Source organism: Hippichthys cyanospilos, chromosome 12 (assembly GCF_059441005.1).
Source record: "Hippichthys cyanospilos isolate Australia breed blue-spotted pipefish chromosome 12, RoL_Hcya_1.0, whole genome shotgun sequence".
NCBI lineage: Eukaryota > Metazoa > Chordata > Actinopteri > Syngnathiformes > Syngnathidae > Hippichthys > Hippichthys cyanospilos.
The window spans coordinates 1,467,376-1,488,185 of NC_142380.1; the positions used below are offsets into that span (position 1 = coordinate 1,467,376).

The window sequence follows — 20,810 nt, forward strand, 5'->3', positions numbered from 1 at the left end:
TCCGGGTTCCAAACGCTCCTTATCACATGACGTGTACTTTTTTTTTAAGTTTTAAAAAATACTAAAACAGTGGTATTAATTTGATTATTTTTGTCATGTTGTTATTTTTATTATTCAATCACATGTAGTTCTGCGGAATGTATAGAGCGTAAGTATTTTTTTTTTTTTGTGCCAATTATGCGTAGTGCGTGGAGGTGCAGAAGGCTTTAGGACCCGGCGGAAGTCCGATCGTGCACATCCGTCGCCCGGGCTCCGAGGAGGGAGCCCGAGCAGAACCGGAGCGCTCCTCCAGACCGGTCTGGGCAGAGCCGGACCCCGGACGCGCGCGGAGCATGAAAGGCACCGCTTGCGGGCGCGCGGAGCCCGCTTGACTCTTTCAAGATGAAGACGCCGCTGGTAAAGGTTGTTTTTCATCATCTTTTTTTTGTTTTCGTTTGTTTGTTTGCTTTTCGGCCCCCGTTGATGTTTTTTTAAGGCATGTCGTGCACGCTTGAAATCTCATCAGTGTGGAGCGAAGTGCGCTCCGAAAATCGGCATAAGCTCGCTGTGCTCACTGACTGTCGGATCAAAAGATTAGGTTCGCAACAATGCAGTCGACAGATGTGCCCCCGCAACTAAACCCGAATTGTTTTTGCCCCCCTCCCGCAAAGTGAGAGGGTGCATTGCGCGACAGTACAGATCAAGATTTGATAAGCGCAAACTGCTTGCCTTTGTCATAGACTAAAATAACTTTTAAACGTAGGAATTACTATCTTCGGATGTGTTCCTGAAAGCACCTCAAGTCACTATGGCTTCGTATCAGGAGGGTTTTCCATGGACCCGAGAGACTTTATTCTACGTGCTGCTGTTTCGGTTAGCAACTGATTTCAAGTGGCATTTAACGTCGGGCATGGCATTTGGTGATTAGAGAGTCATTACAAAGTTTCCTGCTTGCTTTTTTTTTTGATTAAATAATTTTCCCGTTTATCGGATGGGTAAAATCAAGTGTTTGTTTAAGACAATTTTAAAGTGTTGATTTCGATAACGTTGTTTTTTTTATCAATCAAATGGGTTTGCTGTATAGATTTTTTTGTCATTGCGATGTTTTTTGATTGTGTTGAAATTGACAAGTTCAGAATTGATTTATTTTTTTTTCCAGTATTTTTGTTAAGATGGGAATGAAAGATTGTGTAAATCGCGCGGTGTCAAACCTACGGTTCCCGCCCGTAAACGAGTGGGCGAGCGCAGGGAAAAGGCTTTGTTTTTGCCATGTGAAGTGTGATTGCAATCAAATAAGGATTGGTATCTTTTATTGATTAGTTAAGGCATTTTGATGCACTTTGTTGTTTTTTTCTGTTTTAGACTAACTCGTATATACGCTGTAAAACGTAGTTACCTGTTGAAACTATTAATATTGCTTTTTTGTTTTGTTAAGGTTAAAAATGATAGTTTTTATAGATAAGATTATTTATTTTTACTTTGTGGAACGAGTGGGGGGGGCGCAAAAGGTTTTCTCTTTCCTGGGGGGTGGGTCTTTGCAAAATCTAATGGAGAAGCACTGGCGCAGTGTACGGCGAACCGATTTTGATCCGATTTCTTTACGTTCATATGGCAAATTTGAAGACGCCGCGTGTTTTCCACGGCAAGCTAGCAAAAGCTAAGCACGCCTTTGTTTTGGGCAGCGCCACGGCGTGGCCGTGCTTCTGGTGCTGCTACTGTGCGCCAGCCTCTTCCTGGTCTACAACGGCAGCTTCCACGGCGCCGACGCGCCGGCGAGGCCCCCGGAGCGAGAGCGCCCGGCGCCGCCCTCCGGCGCCCCCCCGGGGCCGACCCGCGCTCGCCCCGAGGCCCTCCAGGGCTACAGCAGCATCATGGAGCACGAGGTAAACGGCCGGCCCGCGCGAAGCGCCGAATCGGGAAGAGGGCCATTTATCACAATTCGCCGGCCGCCCGCCCGCCTGTCCGTATTCATTACAAGCGAGGCTACAATTACATCCCGCACGCTCTAATTGAAAGCCCGCGCCGCCATCTTGACTCTTGCCAGGAGGAGAAAAATCAATGTGAGCCTTTAAATGATAGTGACGCGCAGCATCCACAGAGGCTGAAAGGGCCACGCCGAGATCCCACGTAAACGCGGGCTGCGGAGAAAGGGGATGCGGCCGGCCCAATCGGGCCGAGGATTCAACGGGCACAAGGGACGCCTGTTCGTTTGCTTTTGAAATGACTGAATACGTTTGGGGGTTTTTCCATTCTCTGACCAAGCTTGGAACTCAAATCAAATCTATTTTTGCCACCGAAGGAATTGAAAGGCCGCCCCAAAAAATAAAATAAAACGCGGCAGTGTAAAGCACTAAACTGCTTTTCAAAACGAGTCATCAAAATGAGTAGTAGTGTGTTCGTAAGGCTGCGGCAATGGGAAATTTTCAAATATCCTACTGAAAATTCCATCAAAGAATCCGGTATTTGGACAAAAAATATATATATAAATACAAATTAAATCAAATTAAATAAATACAAAATAAATGACAACAAAGAAAAATAAATATTAAATAAAACGAAAATTACAATTATGATAATAAAACTATTTATAATAAGCTATTTTAGCTCATTAAGGACCAGCCATTTTAAAAACCTTCTCTAGCCTAACACTGGAAAATATTTGAAATCAAAAGTAAATATATACCAGGAATTGAATGTCCGCACCCTTAAATCAAAACCACACAAGCGTTTTTTTGTCGGCTAAAACGGCACACTTGGTGTCCATTGAGTCTTTCGCGTCGGTCAAATTGCCTTTTGAGTCTTGAGTGCTGCTAGCCTAAACGCTACTAGCATCTAGTACTGCTAGCCGCTAACATGAAAGCCGCCGCTACTCGCGTCCCGCCATCAAGTTATAGAAAACCTTGAGTAGGTAAGTTGTGATTGGAAAATAAGGCTACGCTGTTTTTAGCGCCTTAATCCGCATAGTGGAATCCCTCATAGGCGCGGGAATCGGACAAACGCCCGCAATGTTGTTTTCCATATATATTGCATTTGTGCATCTTCCCTAAATGATCATTTTTCACAAGCGCATTTTTTTTTCTTTTAATGCAACAAATGTGATTGAGGTCAGAAGGAGGTCTAATTTATTCCTCGCCGGCTGTGCCGCAGCGCTGGGCTCTGATAAGGCAAAGAAAATTAAAGTTGGGAATGAGAAAAAAAAAAAAGGCAAATAAAAGTAGGGAGCGGAGGGATGTGGCAAAGGATGTGCGCAAATGGAAAAGGGCAGACAAGCTCAAGATGGAAGTCTTTTCCCGCTTGTCTTGACATGGGAAACTGCCAGAGCGATATCCTGCAATCATAGTGAGCCCAAAGGGGGAAAGGGGTGCAAACGAAATTGGGGCGCCTTCTCGGCCATGATTGGCACCGTGTTGCCATGCTGGAAGGAGTGCGAGAACCGTGTCAAAGTTCACAAAGTTGCACTTTTGCTGGGCCCTTAAGTCTTGAGATATACTGGAATTCCAAAGACAAAAGTATGGGTGTGTCCTATAAACGCAGAGATTAGAATGTTCCAGAGATGTGCATTTGTATATCGCCCGTATTCTTACCTAATATAATAATAATAAAATAGCAGTGCCCTAAGTTGTTGTTGGCTTTCGATCAGGTGTGTTACCCTTGTGTTGGTGCTGTATTCTAACAATCCCAGTGAACCAGTGTTATGTTAAACATGTGTTGGTGCTGCTCTTGGCATGTTCAGGCTGTAAGCAGGCGCTTTGACAAAAAGTTTGAAATAAAAAGAAGAAATTATAAGCTGTGTTCTGCTGCAGCCTACATTTTCCATTCAATTTTTCTTGCTCCGGTTGCGTCCGTTGCATTTTTTTTCAAACAGTCAAGCGATAAAGTAAGGACTTAACTTTCCTTTCGTTAGATTTTGACCAGAAGCAGGACGATCACATCGCATCGCGTTAAGACCCAAAAAGAGAAAAATCCATCCTCAAATGACCTTGACACAAAGTAGAGCAAACTGCGGCTTTCTATCGCTTTTCTGTCTCTTCTGCTTTCATAGCCAGAGTAGAACGAAAGGCCCACAATGAAGGAAAAGCACAATGGTCAAATAGGATAGACGCTGGGAAACGCGACAGCGTTTTCTTTTCAATTATAGTTTCAAAGCATGCACTCACTCGCTGCCAAGGATTGAAAGATGGAGATTAGCTTTGACTTATTGACGAAAATACAAAATTGACAGAGGGGGCCATTTGGAGATTTCTAACAGGATCTCCCGAAAGGTCTCCACTTTCATTTCCCGCCAGCTAAACGGTTCAAATTGTAATGGAAGTGAAAGATGAATGTGGCAAAACGTCTCAAAACGAGAGATTTCACTTTTCAGCTACCGCTCGGTATGAAATCTCACTTTACAATTAGAATACGTGCATCGGAATTTTCATTTTCAGACACATAAACCCGGTTTCGTGAAAACGCGTCACAATGAATGAAAAGACTGAATTAGAAAGTGTTCCCAAACTTTTGTCTGCTACTTTAAGCGGAAAGAAACACATGCCTACAAGCGTACTTTGTGTGTGACAGAGTTGCTACAAGTCTGTTTGTTTACTGCTAGCGAGCTAATCAGCAGCCGTCGCTAATTAGCCTGCGTAAAAAACAAGGGGAAAAAAAATACGCTGACATTCCGGTACAATTTAGCGGTCGCTTCTAAGATGCGGCTGGAAGGCAAGAACGGCGCCATCTGCGGCGGCGAGCTAACGAGGCGTCGCTCTCGACGTCGCTGCGCCGGGCCTTTAATATTTCACAAAGCTATTCTTCTCCCGTCTTGTGGAGGACGCCGCCGCGCCATCAGCCAGCTGGAGAGCAAAATCTGGCCAATTACGTTTGCGGGACGTCCGTCCGCCGTTCGCAAAACATCAAACTCAAAGCGAGCGTCTTTAGCGCGCGGAATTCATTAAAAGGCAGGAAAATGTTTAGCTTGCGGCGGATCTGCTCGGAAGTTGAAGGCGGCGCGTCCCCCCGCCGTCGGGGCCTCCGGGAAGCAATTACGGAAGAAGATGGCGGGAGCATCTCGATAAGCGTTCCCTTGACGGGAGTAATCTGGCGCCCCGCGGTTAAGGACTGATGGCTGAAGTCCGATTTTTCGCGTAAGTTCGGGCGGGGAGTGAGCGGAATGCTAATTGCGCGAATCGCGCGTTAACTCAAAGTCTCAAGAAAGCGAACGGGAAAAGGCACGCTCTGCCGTTTTGCTTTGCGGCGGCCATTTTAGGCTCATTTGGGCCATTTTTAGCCGTCCTCCAAGATGAACTCACCGCGGAGACGTCAAACTCAAAGAAATTCCCGCAAGCTCGAGAAAACGTCTCGTGTGCGATGAATATTTGCCGGGTTTATTACTTCATTTAAAATGCATTAAAACCACAAAATGAGATTTAATGTTCGGGGCCATATTGGCCAGCCCGGGAACGGGACATGTTTCTTTTCAAATTATGAGCAAATGAAATGGAAAATGAAGCGTCATATTGCTACGCACACATTGGATTCTAGTGACTCCTTTGCAAAATGCTGGATGCTTTCATTTTGTTAGATTTTACTTTCTGTGTTTTGTCCAGAAATAATGCAGATGTTACAGGATCACCGTATTGCTGAATAATAATCACTTGCGCATACTTAACCAAAAGAACATCCATCTTCAATGTAAACGACAAGCAAAAGCCAGCTGGCCGCAAGTTCCTTTTTTTTCTTCTTCTTTGTTTACCGGTATTGTTTTTTTCACAAAATAAATCAAATGCATTGTTTGGCACGCAAACTAAATAAAAAGCAAGACCTCTAAAAAGGCGGAATGAATTGAATTGTTGGAAAGGCCCTTCCAATGTACCTTTTCTAACGTTGCCAGCGGCGACTCAACTTGCCGCCTTTGAGCATTTCATTAATAACGCAGCAAACGTGTCCCAGTTTGACATTTATGCACTGCGACTTGATTAAAATAGTCACTTTTAATCATGCAAAGTGATATAATACATCCTGGGCCCTGAACTGTCACTATCATAAAAACTTTATTAAGTCGACACGGGCGGGCAAAGTTTTTCAAATTCATCAACGCGTCGCTGGCGTCGGGCCAAAAACCTCCTAAGTCACATTTTGCTGAATTTCACATTTTTCAAAAATGTATGCTTTTGGTCAGTCCGTGGCTGTTATAATTACAAATTGTTGACCTTGAGGAATCAAAACAAGAGTGCGTAAGTCATGTAACTAGCATCTGCGCTAGCATTGCGTTGTCGTCATCGAAACAAAGAAAAAGTCAACTCGTAGCGGCAGTTATTTTTTCCCACAAATTACTGACTAATCTTATCTGAAAACTGCTAACATCTAACATGCTAACATCTTCGTAAATGTTAGCAAGCTAATGCTAAAAGTTACTTATCATTTTAGGGGTTCCCCGGGTTTCCATGAGAAGTTAAGTATTGCTAAATGAAAATAAAGTAAAACTACTCACCCTTTGAAGACGTTGAGATGGATGGAGCAAGCTTCTCTGAGCATATCCACGCTAGTTGTTAGCCTTTGTGCTATCAGCAACATGCTATTCATTAGCATCATTAACACCTGCACGGTAATGGCATTGTCGTCATCATCAAAACAAGAACAAGGCTAAATAACAGTAAATGTTTCGGTGTTGTTGTGTTTTTAATACAAAATATCGACCACATACCAGTGGTTGTTTTTGTTTTGTTTCTAATATAAAATTTTGACCAATCTTAGCAATGAAAAAAAGCTTGCTAACTTCCCCTAAGCAATGCTAACGCTTAACCAAACTTGCCATTTACGGGCCGAGGTGATGATTTGGGGAATACGGTGATTCAAAAGAAGTTAAGCACTCTTAAAATTAAACTAAAAGTAAAACTACTCAGCATTTGAAGACGCTGGCTGGGGTGACTGGAGCGGGCTCCTCTGCGTACGCTGGCCGGCGCTAGTTGCTAACTGTTGTGATACATCGTGCTTTTGTAATTAGCATCCGTGCCGTAATGGCAATCTCGTCATCAAAACAAAGAAAAAAACAAAGCCAAGATATTGATGGTGGCAGTTGGTAGCTGACAGACGGTAATTGACAGAGGAGTTTTACGCAAGTGCTTAGTAGCTCATACTTGATAAATAATAGCAAGAAACGATCCGGCGTTTGATAGGCCATTAGCCCAATTTACTCTTTGTTCTGCGCCACCAATTTTACGTGACATCAAGTTTACGGGGACAGCGGCGGGCTTCGGCAAAATGTGTTTTTGCCCGTTGTGATTACAGCGAAAGGCTGCTGGAGACAACACCGGAGCGAGCTCCCGCGGGGGCAATTAACGCGTCTCGCTAGGCAACGACACTAACGACACGCGTGACGAGCGAGCATCAATATTGCGCGGCGCACAACGGCACGCGTCAACTTGCTGAGCGGCTTTCGCTAACCTTGGAAATATATACAGGCAAACAAGCCGGCCCAAAACATCAACAAAACTTTATTATTATGACTATTATTATTATTATAAAAAGCAGATTTTACTTAACGCACAAGAAATTTATAACTCACAGATCTGAACACAAGAAAATATGAAGAATTTAGGAAGATAAATTTGATTCTGTTTTGCTATCGTTTGAAATTCGCCAGTGTTGGTGTATACTGTACACATAGAAAGTAGCAGAATTTGACCATAAAAGTACGTCCTATACTCAAGTGTGTCTTATATTTGAGGAATTACAGTAATAGGCTTTTTTTTTTTAGCTTGTCGGGCCAGCGAAATACACAGGAGAATGTCCAAAAACCGCATTATAAATAAAGAGCCAAACGTTGCAACATAACACGAGCTGTTGGACGCCGATGGCCTTGGAGCGCTTTTATTTTGAAGTTCTTCCCAGAATCACGGCGGCAACGACGGTCTAGCGCTTGGTGATCTTTTGCTCGTGATTTAAACGAGATGGGATTGTTGTGGATCACGTTTGATTGTCAAAACAACAAAATCAAAGGAGGGCTTTTCTCGGATTTTTCATGCGGGACGACGCCAACAATAGGTCGGCGCTCGACGCATGGAGCGCCCCTGTGCTAGTTGATAGCAAAGTAAGGTCCTGTCATCAAAGGACGCCCCGAATCCCCTGAGCTGCCCTTGTCCTACTTTTCCGAGCGCTTCTTCTCTGACACACACGACAGCGCAAGAAAAATGGGAAAAAAAAACCCGTCTCGCTTCTCGTTTTCCATCCAACCTTCTGCTTGCATTTCATTTTCCTGTCTGTCACCTTGTCACAAGCCATCTGTTCCCCAACAACAACCCCCCCCCCCCCCCCCCCCCCCACCACACACACACAAAAAATAGGCGTGAAAGCAAAAAGGATCTTTTGACCCCTGCTGTCTTTTGTATTCTGAGCAAGCGCTGGCGTGCGTGCGTGCGGTAGAAGCTGTCTCTTCTCCCGGCTGCACGGAGGTTACGCTGTGCACCGGAGGCCGGCGGCCTGAAAGGGAGCCAATTATAGCCAGGGTGGGGGAAAGGAAAAAAAAAAAAACACACACACACACACACACAGCATGTTGCAACGCGGTGCAACTCCATTGTCTGCTCACTTTCTCTGAGCCAGAATCCACACAGAAAACTAATTGAAGCTCACGGGCTGGGGGGGTGCGAGACAGGAAGTTGACTGCCTCGTACTTTGTTGAGGAGACGTTGGAAGGTTGAACGGCACGCCGTCCTGCCTTGTGGGCAGAGCGCGGGCGCCTGCGGCGCGGGCAGAGGTGCATGCTGGGTGAGGACACGGCGGCAGCATTTTTCAGCGAGGACAGTGCAGCGGTAAAAATATATGAAGCTGCTGCTGTTGGATCACAAACAGCAACAACATCAAATGACACTAGCAAGTGCCTGAAATGCCCTGCACTATTTTGGCTAATGCTAACGCGAGGCATCTAAACCACATTCCACTAAACATATTAGCAAACCTAATTTGATTTGTTTTAATTCTGAGACAGGAGCACTACACTTATCTTTTCAAATTAAGAGCAAATTCATTGGAACAAAAAATCAACTTATGTTCCACAAAATCACTAGCTGTTGCTATCTATCACTAGCTAGCTACCAGTCAATCTAGCTGGCTAACTAGCTATGTTGCCATAACTAGCTAAACGCCAAAATACCGGCAAACCTATTGGAGGCTGCAATAATGGCTACATTTACTTGCAGTGAATACTCAGCTTAAAGCCGGGACATGTCAAATTTCGCTATACAGTAATCCCTGGGATGTCGTCGGAGGCAATTTTGGCGGTTTCCATTCTCAAGGGTAAGCAAAAGTGTCAAACTAAGTTAGAGAGCGTACCGAGGAAGCTCACACAAAGCTCAAAGTGGAAGCCAAAGGCAGCGAGGAGAGGAGAGCGGAAGAGAGCATGGTTAATGGGGACCCAAAGCCACCCTCGCCAAAAGTGAAAAACCACAAAGTACATCTTTAACTCATTCAATGCCAAAGACGTATTTTTACAAAGCTTTAGATGGATAGATGACTTAAAAATATGTAAAAATACATCATCGGCATTGAACGAGTTCATAGGATGTGAGCTTCGCCCCGTTTACTACAAGCACAACGGGAGCGAGGAATTTTTCATCGGTCTTTTGAAGGGGTGACAATGGCGGGGAGCGTCGCATAAACGCCTGCGTGTTTCCCCGACGGCCTGCCTACGCTTGCTCTTTGATTACAAACAAAACCTCTTTTTTCGACGCCTTTTAATGACCCGCGCTGAACGAGGGGCTCATCCCAATTCTGGTCTTGGGAGCGTCCTCGGAACCAGACGGCCTCCCGTGACGTCCCGGCGTTTCCTTCCCCTCCGCTTGGCGCCTCTCCTTCATTAAGCGTCGGCCGGGGAGCTCCAAATGAGCGGGCTCCGTTCCTCCCCTCCCCTCCCCTCCCCTCCCGCCGCCGAGCTCGCACCTTTGATGGCGGTCTTGAGAGGCTGACGTTTGAGTGGAGCGTAATTGGTGCTGCCGCGCGGCGGCTTCTGCTCCCCTCCGCTCTCCTCTCCTCGCTGCCTTGGGCTTCCACTTTGCGCTTTGTGCGAGCTATCTCGGTACGCTCTCTAACTTAGTTTGACACTTTTGCTTACCCTTGAGAATGGAAACCACGAAAATTGCCTCAGACAGCATCCTGCAGGAGGGAATATTACTTGACCACTCGCTGTCCTCCAACCAAGTACCCGTTGCCATTTTGTGACCTTAAAATCACAAAATCCATCACAAAAACATGGCTGGCCAAGATTTATTTTTTTATTTTGAGGTGACTTGAGACAAAATATACTTAATAGAAATTTGAGAAAAAGCACCCCCTCTTTGAAGTATTTTTTTTCTCACATTCCCAGCAAGCAGAGAGGGGAGGGGTGAGCAGTTACGCACGTGGGGCCTGCAGAGTTGAGTCAACGAGCTTTGACCAGAATTAAGCCCGCTTACTTTTAGATCCAGCTTTTTGTGTGAGCAGAAAGGGGAGGGGCGAGCAGTTACGCACGGGGAGGAGCAACAGCTGCCTGCTGAGTTGAAAAAAAAAAAAAACAAGCTGCTTTTTTGAAGATAATTAAGGCCAGTAACTGCACAGGGGATGAAGCAACGGTTGCTTGCAGTTAAGTAAACAGGCCGCCTCTTTGAAGTTAATTGGGGCCTAGTGACTTTTTTTTTTTTTTTTTTTGCTTTCTTGGCGAGCAGAGAAGGCAGGGCTGAGAATTTTCACACAGGATGAAGTTGGCAGCGGGACAAGAGGCACTAAAAAAAAAATTCATGTGTGTGTTCCAAAAAAATAAAAATAAGAAGTTCGGTACTATTTATCCTCAAGGACATCATGTTTAGTTTACCAGGGACAAGATATTGTGAAGTACCAAGAAGAAGAAAGAATGTAAACATAAATGTATTATTTAAACTATCTCTATGTAGCAAATATTCAATGAAAAATAAAGCGTGCAGTGGAAATTGCTGCACAAAAATGGAGATTATAGAAGACAACGTTGTATTTTGCAAGGGTTTGGGACAAACATCTCAGCAGAACACCGGACACAGAATATTTTTTGGGTACTTTGGCCTAAATTTGGAAAGCTTATATGCTACCGCAAAAAAGGTAAAAAGGACAATAGCCCTCCAATTAGTCCTCCGTCCAAGAGACGCCTCGTGAAAAAGTGGCAAGCATTAGATGAGTTCCTCTGCTAACCCCACCTGAGTCGGGTCCCTAGAAATGACAAAAATCGCCGCAGTTTGGACGAGCGGGCGGACGAGCGGGCGCCCCGCGGCGCCGCACGATTGCCGTCTTGTAACGCCGACCGATTCTTCGGCGCTCGCCGGCCGGCGCCCCGCCCCCATCCCACCAAATAATCAATAGCAAGAGTGGAATGCTATTTCTCGGCTCTGCGGGGGCACGGCATCCATCAGGCGTAATGGCCCGCTCGCGCTTCTCCGGGGACGGATCCGGACGTCGGGAAAGGAGCAATTATCGGGCGCGTTACGCCTGAGCGAATCGGCCGCCGCCAACGAGGAGCCAATTGGAAAACAAGCTGCCCGTCGTGCGCGCTACAGCCGCCGCCGGCTTTTTCTTTCTCTTTAATTACACACTCGCCATTAATCGACATCTGCGTGTCTTGCGCACGTGAGCGTTTACAGCGATGGCCGATCCGTGACCCGATCCTGCCCCCCCCCCCCCCCCCTCCCAGAATTGCCTCCATCTACTAAGTAATCCTAATTAGTCGGATTGATACAGAATACTTCACAGATGTAAATCAGAGGTGTACAATGTGGTTGCAAAAGTGTGCACACCCTCTGTGGTGTGTGGTTGGTTTCACTCATGTTAAACTAGTCCTGATCAAGTAGTGGGGCGGGGGGGTGAGGCTAGGAAAAGTCTTTGTTTTTCCCATCTGCAGTATAATTGCAAAGGAATAAGAATTGACTTTTTTAATATTATTGTTATTTTAGGCACTTTGATACACTTGGTTATTTTGTTCAGTTTTAGACTAACCTGTAACCTGTGTAAATACTGTAAAGGAGTAGTTAACAGTTGTTGGAACTCAATTAACATTGCTTCATTCCTTTGCTAATGTTAAGTCATTCAATGCCAGGGATGTATTTTCACGTTTTTTTTTTTTTTTCGTATAATAGAGGTAAGCAAACTTTTGCAGCCATCCTTTTCTGGATGTGGCCCTCAAAAGTCCAAGGTTTAAATGATTCTACTTGACCCAGTTGCCGTTCCTACTGATAACTTTTGAACAATCCAGGCTTACCCAAACGTGTTAAAGGTGTACAAGTTCATTTCACACCGATCACAACGCTACCCGGTCCAATTACGGCGTATGTCTCAGGCTTCTCCGACGCGAAAGGGATTTGACGGAATTTTTTTTCTTGTCGCGCTTTTGTACGAAAGTAAGCCCTCGAGACGACCGAAGATCATCATTTATCACGAGATCGTTTGGCGTCCCGAGTAAAAGCCGGAGCAGCCGTTCAAAAACAATTGAGATTTTTTGCAAGCATTTCCACTTTCGTTCCGTTTTCATGCCTCTCTCCACGCTTTTCTCCAATGAGAGCAAATAGGCCGGCGGCCATCATAAGCACGTCTGCGGAATCAACGAGACGGTGAGCGCTGTTGCGCCGCCGGCGCTGGGGAAAAGTACAAAACGAGCAATTTGGAGCACATCAATGATTCATGCCGGCCCAAGACGTTAACAACGTGAACGGCTGCTGATTTAGTAGCGACAGCCAATGTTTGTCCGCCGCACGTGACTGCGGCTCGCCTCCTAACGGTCGCAAAACACGCTTATTAGGACTCTCGCTCACAAAGAGTGATGAGATCCCGACGATTAGGATCCAGCTGTTAGGAGCGTCCGCCGGGAATAGGTCACATGACTCCGGTTGGTCGGATGCGTGGTTTGGATGCACTCGAAAGGATCCGATAGTTAGATAGGAATCTAATAAATCAATCCAACTCCAGAAGCTAGAGTGGAGTTTACTTTCAACATGTTTGCTTTGTTCCTCCTCTCGAGCTTGTGAAGCATTTTGTTTTCGCTTGCTCATTGTCACCTGATTATTATTTGACCGCCCACTGAATAATTGGTCATCTGGAATGAGTCACATGACTCCACTCAATCAGAACGGACTTCAGGCATTGTGATTATTGGGACACTCCGCCGGAGATCAAGAAATTCAGGCGCGGAACACCTCACCACTCCGGTTGTTAGGACGCACGGCTCGGAATAAATCAAAGGAAACCAAATGTCAGAGCCCTCCACCTGGAATAAGTCTCCAGTTTTAAGGGCGCGCCGCCCGGAATGAGTCATAAGCCTCCAGGTTTAAGGCCAAGCCATGTGGAATAAGTCAAATAAATCCGGCTGTCACGAGGCTCCGCCTGGAATAAGTCAAACGAGTCCAGGTGAGCCGCTTTCTCGGTAATAACGTCCCCGAAGAGAGCGCTCGGCGGCCGGCGAGGCTGGAGGCCGAGGAGGTCTGCCGAGCGTTTAGGGCTCCCCGGGTACAAATCCAACCTGCGAGGGGGCCGCTTTAGCACCTCATTAGCGCCGCGTTTCATCAAGCACCAAATGGCTCCCGCCGCTTCCGTAGCTTTCATCTCAATCTTCACAATCACATGATCATCAGCTATAATCCTTCCGGCCTACGTTTGGAACGGCGTTATTCTTGCCAACGTTCCGGGGCGCGCCTTGAAAATGGAGCCCGGCTTGACGGACTCTTACAAGTGCGCCATTAATGTTACATTAGCGGCGCCATGAAAAATGAAGCCCATTTTGTCCAATTATGCGTCGGCGGTGGATGTATGCTTTTAAACGCTAAAAGCAACAAAAAATGAAAAGAAAGCACCGGGTGAAAAAAGTCTGGTCAAAATGCTTCTAATAATGCTCAAGAATGCTCATGTATGAGCTGGCAGTGCTTTTTTCAAAAATTGATCTCAGTAAACCAAAAGCAAAGCTTTTAGAAGCTTTTAGAAGTCACTAGCGCGTATAGCTACTTATTTTTCTATGGACATAATGTACGTTTTTGCGAAAATGGGACCATTTGGAGTCTTCAATGAACGTAATGTGCAAGACGCTTCATCACAAGCTTTGAAGGCAGTCAGTATACAGAGAGTTACAATAAGAAAACAAATACCGCAGTTCCTCAAATGCAAGATGTCCTTTTTTTTCCCCAATCGTATGGATACGTGACTTCAAAAAATATTGTTTTAAACAGGTGGACATCAGTTGGCTGCTCCTGTTGGCCGAGCTTGTTATGGCAATATTTGCAATTAACCCTGGGGGAAATTTTGAGCTAACTCGGACTGTTTGATACAAAAAAAAAACCACACACACACTAGCAGGCTAAATATTGCAGAGATTGTCAAAACACGACGACTTTCAATATGCCACACTGCCGTAACTTCTAAATGCTCGCAAACTGGAGGAGGAGAGGTTTAGCCCATGTCAGGCTCATTTGCTGCCATTCAAAATTGGAAATATAGTTATTTTGGACATATTAAAAACCCCATGTTCTATCACGCATTTCCCCTGATTTTTGCAATAATTCATTCAAAGGCAACTGACGAACACGGCACAATAGAAATCTTTGTCTTGACACCCCAAAACCACCGGGTGGCACTAGCGGCCAATATTTGCAAGCCTTTCAATGACTTTGATGATTGGCTTAGCCTGGATTGCAAAAAGTCTTCAAAAGTCAGAATACTCTTATTATGACATAATAAATATTCCTCTTTCGATTTCATAAGTATATAATAATAATATGCAGGGCAATTACTTTTGCTATTATCGCATTTTACTGTTTTTGTACACGCCCCCACGTGTGCCGCGAGGGTGGGCGTAAAACAGTCCTTTGCGAAGGCCCTGGCTTTGAAGGCGTCGCGCGGCTCGCTATGACAAGCTGCGGGCACCCAGGAGGTGGCGTCGCTCGCTAGTTGTCAACAAAGCGTTTTAAAGCTCAAACGCTTTTTGTAGCTTGGTTGCCCCAGGTGTGCGCATCTCTGTTTCGCATTCATCTAAACGGAGCAACCACCCAGTTGGCTTTAGATAAACATGGCGCCCAACGTTCGTGCCATCTAAATTTAAACTGAAAAAAAATGCAAACAGTGCATACACGTTCGATCGCCCTAACCCATAGGGAGGGAACAATTATTAAAAAAAAAAAAAAAAAAAGAAGGTTGGGGTTATATCCTCCAGACCGCCGGCCTATTTATTCACGCGTGTCCTCTGTTGTGTCCGTTTTGTCTCAGCAAAGTTAACGGCATCCCTTCCAAACGCATGAGACATCATTGGAGAGGTGACTGGGATTTAGTAGGGTAGCTCAAATGAGTCAAAGGGTGTAGACCAGGGATGGGAAAACTACGGGCCGGGGGCCACATGCGGCCCGTTAAGATTTATAATCCGGCCCGCCAAAGTTGAAATGATCAATCGGGAGGAGAATCATTTGAATTGTTAAATACGTGGGATTTGAATAACACTGTTGTAATGCTTTTGTTCATTTTCTATTGAAATGAAGGCACGTGTTTACTAGACGTCCCGCATTTTAATCTGGCGGATTATGGAAAGATCCCATCTGTCCGCTCCTGGCCCGGGCCTTTGGTCAAAATTAAAAGCCTTTGCAGCCAAGGTTTGACCCGCCAGGTAGAGAGCAAAAACAAAAGTCCACAAAAGTGGACGCTCATGAGGAAGAGAGTATTGGAAGACAAATGGCGGCGCAACACACGTAGCCCGACAGACTTTTCTATTTTGCGAAGACTTATCCCTTTCCCTCCGTGCGATCAGCCCCTCAGGATGCACTGCCGCACGTGCGCCCTGGTGACCAGCTCGGGCCACCTGATCGGCGGCGCCCGGGGCCAGGAGATCGACGGCGCCGAGTGCGTCATCCGCATGAACGACGCGCCCGCCGCGGGGGTTTACGCGTCCGACGTGGGGCGCCGCACGTCCCTGCGCGTGGTGGCGCACTCCAGCATGCAGCGCGTGCTGAGGAGTCGCAACCAGCTGCTCAACGCCAGCCAGGACGCCGTTTTCATCTTCTGGGGGCCCAGCAGCTACATGCGGCGCGACGGCAAGGGCCTGGTCTACAACAACCTGCGGCTCATGAGCCAGGTGCTGCCCGCCCTCAAAGTCTACATCATCTCCTGGCAGAAGATGTTGCAGTTCGACGACCTCTTCAAGAGGGAAACCGGCAAGGACAGGTAACATCTCACGCGCGCCTTCCATCCACCTCAATTGTTGACACGTGACAGCCGCTACCCCGAGTGCAAGCTCAGCTCTGGTGAGGGAATCTCCTGTGTTTCCCGATTAGTCAACAGGTACCGACAACAGGGGCCACCTTTATGGTGATTCTACTTGACGGAATTTGATCCCGGCGGAGGTTTTCCTGTCTCCATGAAGCACCAAAAATGAGGGAACGCTGCATATACACTATTGTACAATATTACTTGCAGAGCCGATCTCTGACGTCCATAGAAGTCAGTGGTAGTAAATGAGTGAAAATTCTCGTGGACTTAAATGGAGTGTTTTGGAAAACAAGTTTGCCGGAAGAATTCCAAATTGCGTTGTCGCTATCGTATTGTGATGGTTGAAGGTTGTCACAAAGAAAAAAAAAAAGCCTCGGCCAAGGAAGGAGGACGTCCTTGTTCTTGTAACGCACGTTTTAGCTGTTCAAGGAGACGATTTTCTATAGCATTGTTTGCAGGGAGAAGTTCGGGAGAGCCGCAAGCGCGCTCAGGGTTAATACTGAATAAAAAGGAAGTCTATTGGTTTCAGCAAGAGCTTTTGTCGCAGGAGATTGAACGCCACTTGGGTGAAGACGAACGTCTTGGGGGAAATTGCTTCGCCACCGGCTCGGACATTTATCCAGCCGGGGCCGCTTGAATGACGCCAAGCGTTTGCACTCATCAAGACTTTCCCGTTTGCGCGCGCGGGGAGGGAAAGCTTGTGAAGAGGGAGGCTCTTCAACCAGTCTGCGCCAACGGGAAATGGCTTTGTTTTTGTCATGTCAAGTGTCATAAAATAAGAATTGTATTTATTGATCGGTTTTACTTTCAGGCACTTTTGATGCACTCGGTTATTTTTTTTCCGTTTTAGACTATGCTGTAACTCATATAAACGCTGTAAAAAATAATGAACAGCTGTTGAAAGTTGAGTTACTCGATTTTTAGTTGACTTTTCTTTTGTTCAAGTTAAAAAGGATAAAAGTTTAGGTATCACGTAACAATTTTGAAAGATAATCTTATTTATGGTCAGCACGTCTGGGGGACGCTAAAAGTTTTCTCTTTCCGAAGGGGCCTCGGCATATTCGAATTGAGAAGCACTGCGGGCTCACCAACAAGCAGGAGAACGAGAAGATCGCTCGCGCCTTGAGATACAAGCGCCATTCGTTCCTCGACAGCGCTCAAAATACTCTTATTTCAAACCCTTTCCTCCAATTCGATTGTCAGGGTGTTCAATCAATCCCTTCCAGCTTTCCTCCTGAAAAATAAACGGTGGTAATATGTATTTCAAAGAGGGAAATAAGCATACGGTAATGACATCATTAAAGATATATATGTGTGTGTGGTAATTAAAAACTAAAGGCGTTTAATTTGATAAAGTTTTACCAATGCAAAGTTGTTCAAATTTCAAAGCCTACCACCCAGAGGGACACGTAATCAAAGAGCTGGTTCAATTGTAGGAGTCTAGCGGGCAAACACGATGAGCTGGAGGGGTAAATATTTGCGTTGGTCCGCTCGCAGCCGCCCGACATTTGCCTGCGTGTTATTCATGGTCACGCGGGCGTAAACAGGGGAACCGCGAGGTTCCTTGTGAGGACGCGGCCCCGACCAGATGAAAGAAAATCACCACCAAAAAAAAAAGCGCAAATGCATCCGCAGTGCGGCGGGCGCACACGCAAGTCGCTGACGGCTTTGCGTTTGTAAACACGCGAGATCATTTATTTAGCCTTGACTCAAGCTAACGTTCGCACAATGAAACATTTTGCATCTTTAATTTGTAAACGCTGTTTTTCAACGCTGTACTTTTTCCACAACGGTTAGTCCTGAGTCAAGCTAATGATTATATCAAAAACGGTTTTGCATTTTTAGGTGTAATCTTAATTTAAATAATGAATCTAAGACTTAAGTCTTCAGTGAAACTAAAGCAGATGGTGTTACACATCAAAAACGTTTTCAAAGGAACTCATTTCGCTAAAGCTCAGCACTGACAACGTAGCTCTCAATATTTGGTAAATAATCTGCTTACTGAGAAACTTGGGGCATTTTACCTAAAATGAACTCGAGCTGTGTCGCGGGGAAAATGAAAAACTGCTACCAGCGCATTCAACTTGACACTGGTGAGGCGTTCGCTGACCGCTCGCAATGTAGGAAATCTGAAACCCACTTAACCGGCAACAAATATATAACAACAATATGTGCACAAGAAAATATAAAGAATTTACACATGTAAAGTATGGAGCTATGTGTACGGGTATTCCATTTTGTCTCGTTTATTACCGTCTTTTGGGAAATACACGCCATCATAAACACAGATGCAACAAGAGGCCTAATCTTTGGGTGTGACCTTTCGTTTGTGCGCGTCTCCATCGCATCGATGATTGAAAAATGTCATGTCTTATCAAGTGGCAGCACCCTTGACACTCTGAAGGAGACAATTTTTTCCCCCCTCGCCCAAAAGAATTCCATCCCATTTGGGGCTCGTTCAAAGTTGCTCATCCGTCATTGAACGTTTTGTCGTCACGCCGACAGCTTTCCCGTCAAGGCCTCCGCCGTTTGACGCCCGTCATTTGTATCGCTCGTTTAAGCCGGTTTCCACCAAAGCCCGTCTCAAATAGGCTGGTATTCAATGACTTTAGTATTTTTCGCGCTTAAAATAATCAGTTACTTTAGTACCGAAAAGTTTAGTACTTCATTCGTGAATTACTTAGTACTTCTTAGTTCAAATGTGTGGACTCCCTCCCTTCTCCGGCAGGAGGATCTCCAAGTCGTGGCTGAGCACCGGCTGGTTCACCATGACCATCGCCCTGGAGCTGTGCGACCGCATCCACGTGTACGGCATGGTCTCGCCCGACTTCTGCAGGTGAGACGTCGCCGTTAGCATATGGCGGCTTTGCATCCCGACGCTCTACATTCTTCTTGTTTTTCAACCGTTCTTAGCAAGCCACCGTGCCCCGTAAGCTACATTTCAGACAACAATTTCTTCCTTATCCTCCGTGCGCGCCAAGACGTACCAAAAACCTCATCTCGTTATTTTCAGGGACGACTCGTTGAGTCGACTCTGCAAGCACTAGCGATACCGTATCACTAGTCGCATTATTGTCGAATTGCGCCGAGTTTCCTGTGAGGCACACTGTGGAAAAAAAAAAAATTCCCCTAAATGAATGCGGAAACAGTTTCAAAAAGCATTGAATTGTATCACTTGGAACCCTGAAAATACAACTGAGTGGTACGCGCAAAAATGTGTGCTTATGATCAAGAAGCAGGACCTTAGTTTGCCTTACTTTGAGAGCCACCTTGTAAGATCCAGAAAGGCTAATCGTCGGAATTGAATTTGTCACATACTCCAGTGTGGTGCTTCGATCCAGAGGGCCGCCTTGTGTCTTCCGAGAAGGCTTAAAAAAAAAAAGATACAGTATTAGCAGTGCTTTTTTTTGAAGGACCAGGTTAAACGGTCAATCCTCGGAAAAGCAGCGGCATGAATATTAGTGACGGATTAGTGTTGGCGACGCCATCTTTAAAAAGGATTAGCTGGTGTGAAACCAACGATAAAGGAGCAAGGCCCAAAAAAATTGATTGCGGCGCTCCTTCTGTTGCGCCCGCCTCGGCCACCGGGAGGCGGGATCATTACGATCAAGAAAACCGCGAATTTGTGGCTGAGCGCCGCTCTGCCCTGTGTCCGCAGCGGGGATCCGGGCCCCCCGTCGGTGCCGTACCACTACTACGAGCCCAGGGGCCCCGACGAGTGCGCCATGTACATATCGCACGAGCGCGGCCGACGCGGCAGCCACCACCGCTTCATCACCGAGAAACGGGTCTTCGCCCAATGGGCGCGGACGTTTGACATCCACTTCTACCAGCCCGACTGGAGCCCCGCCCCTCTGCCGGAGAACCGCACCGCCGGACGCCAAACGTGATTGGACCGAGGCGAGCGGAATTTGATGCTGATTTTGAGGAAAATATTTCCAGCCGGCTGCCAAGGCGTGGCACGGAAGACGTTTAAAGAGACCACCCCCCCCTCCCCGCCCGCGAAGGAGAAGTTAAACGAGGCGTGAGCGTCATGGTCTCACGCCGACTCGGGAGAGCTCGCGGCAACGTCAATCATCGCGCGCGCGCGCAAGCGCCGTTCGCGAGTGACTTCAACTTCGGTTTCTCCCAACGAAGAGATTTTTAAGGGCGCGCCGGCATCCAAAATTGCCGACGCGTTGACCTCATTTGCATTCGGCGCTTCAAGACCACCTCCATTGGACCGCCGTCAACAATCAAACGACTGCGATTAAATTCCAAGTCGCTAGCCATTTTGAAAGTGGGCGGGGCACGTTGCGATGTACAGCGAGAGCCACCGGCAATACGACCGAGCCCGCAACGCCAGTAATATCGACGCCCCTAAAAACGGTCGATGTTATGGTGGACTACTATGAGGGGACGGTGAATATAAAGCGCGCATAAAATATGAGCTCACCGTTAACATAGGCCAGAACTCACTTACTCAGGTAAGTCCTTATATGCAAGAATGTTATGTCTTACAAAAATGTACACAAATGGCCGACGAAATCGATCAGAACTGAATTCCAAATGCAATTCATTTCAATAAAAAAGATCCACCGCGTGTGTCACGAAGCGGACCGAACCAGCGTCCGAGTCCATTC

The 20,810-nt window shown here is 46.3% G+C and overlaps 1 protein-coding gene across 2 annotated transcripts; it reads left to right on the forward strand.

Moving 5' to 3' along the window:
* Window positions 1-203: 203 nt before the first annotated feature.
* st6galnac5a (ST6 (alpha-N-acetyl-neuraminyl-2,3-beta-galactosyl-1,3)-N-acetylgalactosaminide alpha-2,6-sialyltransferase 5a) lies at window positions 204-20,791 on the forward strand. Of its 2 annotated transcripts, none has more exons than XM_088430098.1 (5): window positions 204-402; window positions 1,662-1,862; window positions 15,731-16,143; window positions 18,917-19,024; window positions 19,847-20,791. In XM_088430098.1, exons 1-5 carry the CDS (start codon window positions 382-384, stop codon window positions 20,076-20,078), a joined length of 975 nt encoding a protein of 324 aa, XP_088286224.1. In that variant the 5' UTR covers window positions 204-381; the 3' UTR covers window positions 20,079-20,791. The 2 variants fall into 2 exon arrangements, with proteins under 2 accessions (XP_088286224.1, XP_088286225.1); XM_088430099.1 differs by having other exon boundaries at window positions 209-396.
* The last annotated feature ends 19 nt before the right edge of the window (window positions 20,792-20,810 follow it).